This window comes from Triticum urartu, chromosome 5A (assembly GCF_056163025.1).
Source record: "Triticum urartu cultivar PI428250 chromosome 5A, HENAU_Tu73, whole genome shotgun sequence".
NCBI classification, from domain to species: Eukaryota; Viridiplantae; Streptophyta; class Magnoliopsida; order Poales; family Poaceae; genus Triticum; species Triticum urartu.
This window is the reverse complement of record NC_141877.1, coordinates 530148636-530158081: the sequence shown is the minus strand read 5'-3', so window position 1 is coordinate 530158081 and position 9446 is coordinate 530148636. Positions and strand designations below refer to the sequence as shown.

General features: G+C 46.5%; 1 protein-coding gene across 1 annotated transcript; it reads left to right on the top strand.

The window, feature by feature from the left end:
* The first annotated feature begins 4596 nt into the window (after positions 1-4596).
* Positions 4597-9182, top strand: LOC125510287 (T-complex protein 1 subunit beta). Its single transcript, XM_048675432.2, has 11 exons — positions 4597-4753; positions 4862-4918; positions 5289-5354; positions 5464-5575; positions 5749-5877; positions 6777-6848; positions 7213-7328; positions 7480-7556; positions 7679-8164; positions 8335-8650; positions 8732-9182. Exons 2-11 carry the CDS (start codon positions 4862-4864, stop codon positions 8876-8878), a joined length of 1578 nt encoding a protein of 525 aa, XP_048531389.1. The 5' UTR covers positions 4597-4753; the 3' UTR covers positions 8879-9182.
* The last annotated feature ends 264 nt before the right edge of the window (positions 9183-9446 follow it).

Below are 9446 nucleotides of genomic sequence, written 5' to 3'. Positions count from 1 at the left end.
ATATCAAGGGGTTCCCATTATAACCCAACCGCGTAAGGAACGCAAAATCCGGGAACATAACACCGATATGACGGAAACTAGGGCGGCAAGAGTGGAACAAAACACTAGGCGAGAGGCCGAGCCTTCCACCCTTTACCAAGTATATAGATGCATTAAGATAACATAACAATAATATGATATCCCAACAAGTAAATAAAAGATGTTCCAACAAGGAACGGCTCCAATCTTCACCTGCAACTAGCAACGCTATAAGAGGGGCTGAGCAAAGCGGTAACATAGCCAATCAACGGTTTGCTAGGACATGGTGGGTTAGAGGTTTGACATGGCAATTGGGAGGCTGACAAGCAAAAGGTAGGCATCGTAGCATTGGCATAGCAAGAGCGAGCAAACTAGCATAGCAAAGATAGTAGTGATTTCGAGGGTATGATCATCTTGCCTGCACAGTTGTCAGAGTTGACTGGATCCTCACAAGCAAACTCAACGGGCTCCTCGGTAGCGAACTCGTCTCCCGGCTCTACCCAACAAGACAAACAAGCAACAAGGATACAATCAACCACGTGCAAGACCAAGCAATAAGATGAAATGATGATATGCTATGCGGGATGCGATGCGGGATGCAAAATGCAAGATATGACAGGAAATACATGGACCTGGCCTCAACTTGGAATTCCAAGGGCGCCACTGGAAAGATGAGATGAAATCTCTTAAAAACGATATAAAGATCATTGGAATCGGAGTTATGGTTTGGAAATGGCAAGCGATTCAAGAATGACACCGGTCTGCGATTTACAGCAAGTAGGCACCTAAATGCAATGAGATGAACATGCTACAGCCACCAAACATGACAACAAAATACATGGCAGGGATGCACACAAGATGCTTAACAAAAGACTAGCACTGAGACACGGCCAATTCATCCATTATGAGGTTCAAACAAGCATGTCAAAAACGCAAATGCAAAACAGATCTCAGACAGTGAAATTAACACGTCTGAAATTTCAGATCACGAAGCCCTCTTCGGAGCAGCAAAACAACATGATACATGACCTGATTATGATAAATAAGAACATGGAATGGAGCTACTCAACAAGCTTAACAAAAGTCTCAAAGTGACCTGGGGCCAAAAGGGATCACAAAATATACTAACAAGCACACGAACATAGCTCAAACACAATCAGTTTTCAGACTTAGTGGAAACTGAGACATGCTGAAATATAACTCACGAAGGCATGTAAACGAGCTCGATGCACTCACTACGGTGCAAGTCACGGCAAGGCAAGCATACATCCATTAAGAAGGCACAAAATACTAGCTAGCCATGGCAAGATCAATGGCATGGCATGCACGGATCAACTACAATAGCATCGGCAAAATCGCAAACGAGTTGACGATCTGCCCAGATTCATAACGAAGCAAAAGTAGAGCTCGATTGACTCAAGCTAGTGTGCTCCATAATTGCAAAAAAAGACTTGGAGGGATAGAGAATAACATGATTAACGAAACTCCTTTACTGATCATCCTCAAAAGAGGCACGGATCACTAGGAAAGAAGCTGAACATATGGCCTCATGAACTAAATAATCCCAGACTTAGTGAAAACAACTAAGTCCCTGAAAACAGATTTACCGGGTGCCTCACTTTGCAAGCTTGCACAAGTCACCACACACATCCTAAAAATGCATGGGTTGCACCTCTGGAAAGAAGACAAAATGCTTAACAAAACACATGAAGGACTCACAGGCATAGCATGCACACAATAATCATGGCAAAAATGACAAAAGTCTAAGATGAACTAGCAGATCTGACAATTAACTCACGAAGCCTCCTTCTAGCAGCATTTTGGGCATCAAGATGAGCTCAAATGAAAATGATGCAATGGAATGAAATGATGTAGTCGTCGAGGCGAACAATTTGATATATTATATGTTCAAATCGGAGCTACGGATGCAAAGTTACGGCCAGTCAAATTTAGGCATAAAAAATTAGGGTTTGGGGAAGAAAAAGTCAACCGTTCGAATCAGATCTGGATTTGTACGTGGTTCGAGGTTCGACGGAGCTGCTCGCCGGAGTTCGTCTTGGCCGGAGAGGAAGGAGCCGGACTTGGGGAAGAGGAGGAGGACGGCGGGGCCGGCCGGAGTGGAGGAGAGGCCGGGGCGGCGTCCCGAGGCGGGGCCGGGCGAGGCGGTGGCCGGCGGCGGCTGGGCGGCGATGGCGGGGCTCGCCGGCGACGGGGAAGACGGGCGGCGCGAGGCGGCGGGGGAGTGGCCCGCTCGGGCGGCGCGGGGGCCGGGCGCGGGCTCCCGCGGGCCGGCGGCGGCGGCGGTGGTTGGCGCCATGTGGCGCGCGGCGAGTGGGCGAGGGGCGCGGCGGACGTTGTCCGGTCCGCTCCGGACACGTCCGTCGGCGGCGGATCTGGAGTTTTTTTTTGACTAGGGTTTGGACGGGGAAGAAGATCCGAATTTGGGGGGGTGCTATTTATAGGCATAAGTGGAGCTAGGAGAGTCCAAATGAGGTGCGGTTTTCGGCCACGCGATCGTGATCGAACGCTCTAGGACATGGAGCAGAGTTTGGTGGGTTTTGGGCCAAAATGAGGGGTGTTGGGCTGCAACACACACGAGGCCTTTTCGGTCCCTCGGTTAACCGTTGGAGTGCCAAACGAAGTCCAAATGATACGAAACTTGACAGGCGGTCTACCGGTAGTAAACCAAGGCCGCTTGGCAAGTCTCGGTCCACTCCGGAAATGTTTAATCCCCACACACGAAAGAAATCTAGAAATGGCCACCGGAGGAGAACGAAGCGCCGGAATGCAAAACGGACAACGGGGAAAATGCTCGAATGCATGAGATGAACACGTATACAAATGCAAAGCACATGACGACACGATATGAGATGCATGAAAAAGAAAACAACACACGGAGACAAAGACCTGAACCCGAGAAATAAATATAACTTAACGCCGGAAACGGCAAGAGTTGGAGTACAAAAAGGGAAAGTTACATTCGGGTGTTACACGTGTGTACCTCTCGAACTATCATGTGTTGCCAATCCCGCAACAGTTCTAACCGAGAATACTGGTGGTCCATACCGGAGCTTGCCAATTTTTCATCAGAGTTCATCTTTTTTTAGGGTGAAGTTCCCTGTTTTGGTTTCTTCCTATCCCTTCACTTCACATATTCAGGTGGGAGAGGAGGGCATGCAACCCGTCACCAGATTGCCCTTCCTTGGTAGCCGCCGCTTCTTGCATGTTCTTGTCTCCGGTGACATCATGATCCTCAACATTAGCATGCACATTTTATGTACCAAGGTCCAGCTTCATTGCAACACTTTCCTTGTCCTTATCTTCACCTACTGGAGCTGACGTATTCTTTAATGGGCTAGTCGACGAGTCATCCAACTCGTACTCCCCATCTTCATCCAAGCTTGTCATTCCCTGCCTTGCAGGGTATGTTTCATGTGCCAGTCGAGCCACCACCACGGTCCCGACCTCACGCACCCTTGAACGGCATGCCCCTGGCCAAAGCAACAAAACCACCTCGACTAGCACTCCAATCACTAGAAATGACCTTCTTATCGGTTACCGCCATCATATAGTCCTCATACTCTATATCATCCGGCCCATGAACCTCGTCTTAGGTTATGACCAAGGATGTCGCAAACTCCACAAAAGAAGCCGATCTTCTCGCATAAAAATTTGCTCCTTCCCATTAAGGTTCAAGGGTGTAAACCTAAACCCTGGATGGGTTCATCTCCATGTTGTTTACCAGGCCAATCCTATGAGCCATCTGATCAGCAATGCCTTGCAACCTAGAGGTTCGGAGTATCATCAACATGTGCCCAGATGTTGATCCGCTCCAGCTTGACTGATCCTGGTTTTTGTTTGCCGTCATATTCCTCAATAAGTGCAACCAAACCACGGAATATTCACTAACCCTGATGCATGACCTTGTTTCAGTCACCTAGGCAAAAAGCACTATATCATGAAGAGATTGCCATCAACTTCCCCGATATCCGGTTCGTGTGCAAAGTTCCATGCATATTTCATAGCATCCTTGAATGCACCTGCACCAAAAAACTTGTTCGTGTTCACCTTTGCAACCGCCAACCGTCTAGCAGATTTGGAGAGACCTGAGATTTTCTCTTCACCCACAAAAATATCATCAAGTTCTTCGTCTTTCAGCTTCATCGCCTCTTCTAGATCGGTTCCAACCCCGCCCTTGCCTTTTCCTCCCGCCGCACCGTATGGACTCCTTGAGGACGATGACGCGGCCATCTGGCCGACGAGTGCAGTCACGGGGCGAGGGACTATTATGAGATCAGGGACAGAACAAGACTCACTAACTCGACGCCGGCGGGGAGATGGCGGAGTACAAAAACCCTAGACGCCTAGGGGTACAAGGCTTTCATGGTTTGCCTTTTCTTTTTGAGAAAATGTCATAATTTTTTTTGAGTTGTAGTTTTTTTTCCTGATGTTTTTTTTTTTGAGAAGAAGTTTTTTTTGCCTGATAATCGAGAGAAGAGAACTCTTTTGCACAGTCGCCTAAGAAGCGGGCCGAGTCCATTGGAGGCCCAGCGGAGCGACGCGGCCGCACATCAAAGGGCGCTAGTAGATACTAGAAGCGCCGTTTGAGCTGTGTTCTCTTCTGCGCCACTGCTCCCCGCCGCCGCCGCCCCGCCTCCGCCGCCGCGTCCTCCCCGACGAACTACGGGACCGAGATCCGCCGGCCTGCCGCCTCGACCCGTGACCCGTCCCCGAGGTACTCAGCCCGGCCGCCCCCCAGTCCCCTTCTCCGTGGCTGGATCAGCGCGATGCGTTCCTGACAATTTTTCTTCCTCTCTCTCTCTCTCTCTATGTGGCTGGGCAGATGGAGAGGGTGCTCAAGGATGACGCCATACAGGAGAAGGGCGAGCGCGCCCGGATGGTGAGACGACCGCCCAACCCCTCCTCCCTGATCCGCTCGGTTCCACTGTTGCTTTAGGTCGGTCGGTCCGTTCGTTCGTTCCACGGTGCTGCTCTCCCAGCTGAGAGCTGAGTAAGGGCCAGCTCGCGGAGCACCAGATCGGGCGCCTGAGCGTTCCCTGCCGCCGCCTAGTGGTTTCGCTTCATAGGATCTGTGGCTTACCGATGCTCTGTTGCGGCTGCAATGTGCTTTTGCAACAGTGTGCAATGGGCTTACTCATCTCCTTTTATTTGGACTGCAAAGAGGCTGTAGATTGCGTGCTTTGTTGAATTATCGTTCAGCCCCTTTTGTTATATGGGGTTCTAACTCATTCGGTCTCATCTCCTGGCAGGCATCTTTCGTTGGTGCCATGGCGATCGCGGACTTGGTCAAGACCACACTCGGGCCAAAAGGAATGGTATGCGTGTGCTGTTCCCAGAGAAAATGTGCATTTGGACAAAAGATGGCAGCCCTTTGAATGCTAGTGTTAGTGTGTCTCCCTTACATGATGCCTTGTTTATGCCCAGGACAAGATCCTTCAGTCGACTGGCCGAGGGCGGAGTGTCACTGTTACGAATGATGGGGCTACCATTTTGAAGTCCCTCCATATCGACAACCCTGCTGCCAAGGTCCTTGTTGGTATCCTTTTTGTTTGAATCTATTGCTTGGTGATGTTCATGCTGAGATGATGGTTATTTCTAGATCTGGCAATATAGGCTTCTTATAGCTTTTCCTGACCTTATTTGATTAGCTGGTTGTATGAATGTTCTTCCTAATTGAAAGAATATGTGGTCCTTAATGATCATTCTTAGACATCTCCAAAGTTCAAGATGATGAAGTTGGTGATGGAACAACTTCTGTTGTTGTTTTGGCTGGAGAACTTTTGAGGGAGGCTGAGAAGTTGGTTAACATGAAGATTCACCCGATGACTATTATTGCAGGTAATCCTCATTTTAGACACGGTTTATCTAAAATGTTATCCCTAACAGGCTCACATTTAAAAATTGTGCAACATCTTAATTATTACTTCAATACACGTTACTGAGTCTTGGGTGAGTAATGATACAATAGCAACACTTTTTGGAGCAGTCGGACATGTGAATTCTGAAAAATGAGATCTCACGCTTACATACTTATTATTTTTTGTCATGCTTAAATGATTAAAAAGCAGCTCCCTCAGTATTGGTAACTTCTGCATTGATGCCATTTTAGAAGTACAAGATAGTATCTTGAAAAACGAAAATGTGAAAGCAGTGCAGTTCTGCATTGATGCCATTTTAGAAGTACAAGGTAGTATCTTGAAAAACGAAAATTTGAAAGCAGTGCAGTTCTGCATTGATGCCATTTTAGAAGTACAAGGTAGTATCTTGAAAAACCAAAATGTGAAAGCAGTGCACTTCTGCATTGATGCCATTTTAGAAGTACAAGGTAGTATCTTGAAAAACCAAAATGTGAAAGCAGTGCACTTCTGCATTGATGCCATTTTAGAAGTACAAGGTAGTATCTTGAAAAACCAAAATGTGAAAGCAGTGCAGTTCTGCATTGATGCCATTTTAGAAGTACAAGATAGTATCTTGAAAAACCAAAATGTGAAAGCAGTGCACTTCTGCATTGATGCCACTTTGTCAATGGAGAACTACGACCATTTGTTTTCTGTTCCATTTCATGTTTTCCTTTTTGTTTTTTATGTCGTTTTGTTTGATTATTTATGCAGAAACAGCACACATGATATTTGAAAGAGAAAAGAGATACATATTGTAGAACTGTTTGCAGATCTTTAGCTAATCATTTGGTTACATGTGGACATCTCTAATGCTTTGTCATCTCCCTGAACTATTAGGTTACAGAATGGCTGCTGAGTGCGCCAGAAATGCTTTGTTGAAGAAGACCATGGACAACAAAGATAATACAGGTCACCTATTTAGTTACCTTCTCATATACTCCCTCCATCCCAAAATAAGTGTCTTTGACTTTAGTACAAAGTTGTACTAAATCAAAGACACTTATTTTGGGATGGAGGGAGTATGATTTTGTCACTATGTTTAAGCACTATGTAAACTTCTGTTAGTTATTACTTGTGTGGAACAAGGTTTATGTTTACTTCCTGGAATACTAGCTTATAGGACCTGGTATCATTGGTTGCCCTAGTTGGGGCCTGGCAGTATTTTCAGTCAGATGTATAAATTTTATTGCATTCATTATGCTTTATAGTTTATATATCAAGAGTTCCCGCCCAGGAATATTCTTCTGACAATAAACCTTCATTGGTGCTGCAGACAAGTTCAGATCAGATCTCATGAACATCGCCATGACTACACTTAGTTCGAAAATTCTCTCCCAGGACAAGGAGTATTTTGCTGAACTTGCAGTTGATGCTGTCCTCAGGCTTAAGGTAAAAAGGACTGGGGGAAGTTGGTCATACCATATATTTTCTATATGTGGGATGTTGTTTGAGGTCTAGTTCAGTATAGTTCTTTATTATTAATTCACATCTGTTGGTAAAACGTTGATTTGATATCATCACACTTGTTCATTGGTGGCAGGGTAGCACCAACTTGGAATCAATCCAAATTCTGAAGAAACCTGGAGGATCTCTTAAGGATTCCTTTTTGGATGAAGGGTATGTTCTTTCACAAACTATATTATGGGAAACCTAGTTCTCTTTTACCCCAAATATATTATGGTCCTATATCAGTTCCAAGCAGACTGGCATCAGTTTAACATTCTGAATCTGTTTTGTAGGTTCATCCTTGATAAGAAGATTGGCCTGGGTCAACCAAAGCGAATTGAGAATGCTAATATTTTGGTTGCGAACACCGCTATGGATACAGATAAAGTTAAGATTTATGGGGCACGTGTCCGGGTGGATTCGATGTCTAAGGTTGCAGATATTGAAGCTGCTGAAAAGCAGAAAATGAGAGAGAAAGTTGAGAAAATCATTGGTCACGGGATCAACTGCTTTGTCAACAGGCAGCTAATCTACAACTTTCCTGAAGAACTTTTTGCTGATGCTGGTATCCTTGCAGTTGAGCATGCTGACTTTGAGGGTATCGAGCGGTTAGCTCTTGTCACGGGTGGTGATATTGCATCTACTTTTGACAACCCAGAGTCTGTTAAGCTTGGGCACTGCAAGCTCATCGAAGAGATTATGATTGGGGAGGACAGGCTGATTCATTTCTCCGGGGTTGCGATGGGGCAAGCTTGCACCATTGTCCTGAGAGGAGCAAGGTATGTCTTATTTGTGCAGCTCCTTATCATGCAGTGATAACATTGTACTCCCTCCGTAAAGAAATATAAGAGCGTTTCTAAACGCTCTTATATTTCTTTACGGAGGGAGTATTATTCAGTCATTCTGTTTTATTTGGCCGCACATTGACTATGTGTCTTGTTGTCTACAGTGAGCATGTGCTTGATGAGGCTGAGAGGTCCTTGCATGATGCCTTGTGTGTGCTCTCCCAGACAGTAAATGACACGCGTGTCATATTTGGCGGTGGATGGCCTGAGATGGTGATGTCCAAAGAGGTGGATGAACTTGCAAGGAGGACCCCTGGGAAGAAATCTCATGCGATTGATGCTTTTTCGCGCGCCCTGCAAGCCATCCCAACAATCATAGCCGACAATGCTGGTCTGGATAGTGCCGAGCTGATCTCTCAGCTCCGAGCTGAGCACCACAAGGAGAACAGCACTGTTGGAATCGACGTCATCAGCGGCGGGGTAGGCTCATCGTGACACCGATTTTGTATCTGAACCTGTACCTGAGGGAGTTTGGAACTAACATGGTCCCCTGTTGTGCAGCTGGGAGACATGCAGAAGCGTGGCATCTGCGAGGCGTTCAAGGTGAAGCAGGCCATCGTCCTGTCGGCGACCGAGGCTGCGGAGATGATCCTGAGGGTCGACGAGATCATAACCTGCGCCCCACGCAGGAGGGAGGACAGGATGTGAAGATACCCACGAGCTGTTTTGATGCTTGGCTACATATGTATGGTTTGCCGAGTTGTGGCTGGGTTACCGTGGGTCCATGGCTGCTTTGAAGTCTCCATTTCGATTGTCGTCGAACCCGGACCCCAAAGCGACTGGAGCTTGTGGGAGTAGCTAGCGTACCGTAGGGGGTGGCTTTGGTTTTCTTGAGTTATTTTCCACTAGAGAATATAGTTATGTGAATGCTGTAACCTTGTTTTAACTGCATCTTTGCATGCGGAGGCGCTTATTTCAGAACATGCATGCGCTGCTGCAGCTGTGAGTTTTCCATCTTGTCTGCTGTACTCTGTTGGACATCAACCATTTGCTAGTGTCCTGCGAGGTAAGAGACATGTATGACTGAAACTGGATCCAGTCCTGTTTGCAACTATGAGTAGATGCAGATCAATTGCTATCTGTTCTCTTGATTATATCCCGGTAAAATAAAATATAGGAGAAAGTATGTAGTGCTGGCCCGTGAGATTGAGTAGAGCTAGCTAGTCTCTACAAGCAACTTAAAGCCCCAGTCTTTAGTTGATGGTCTGTTTGAACA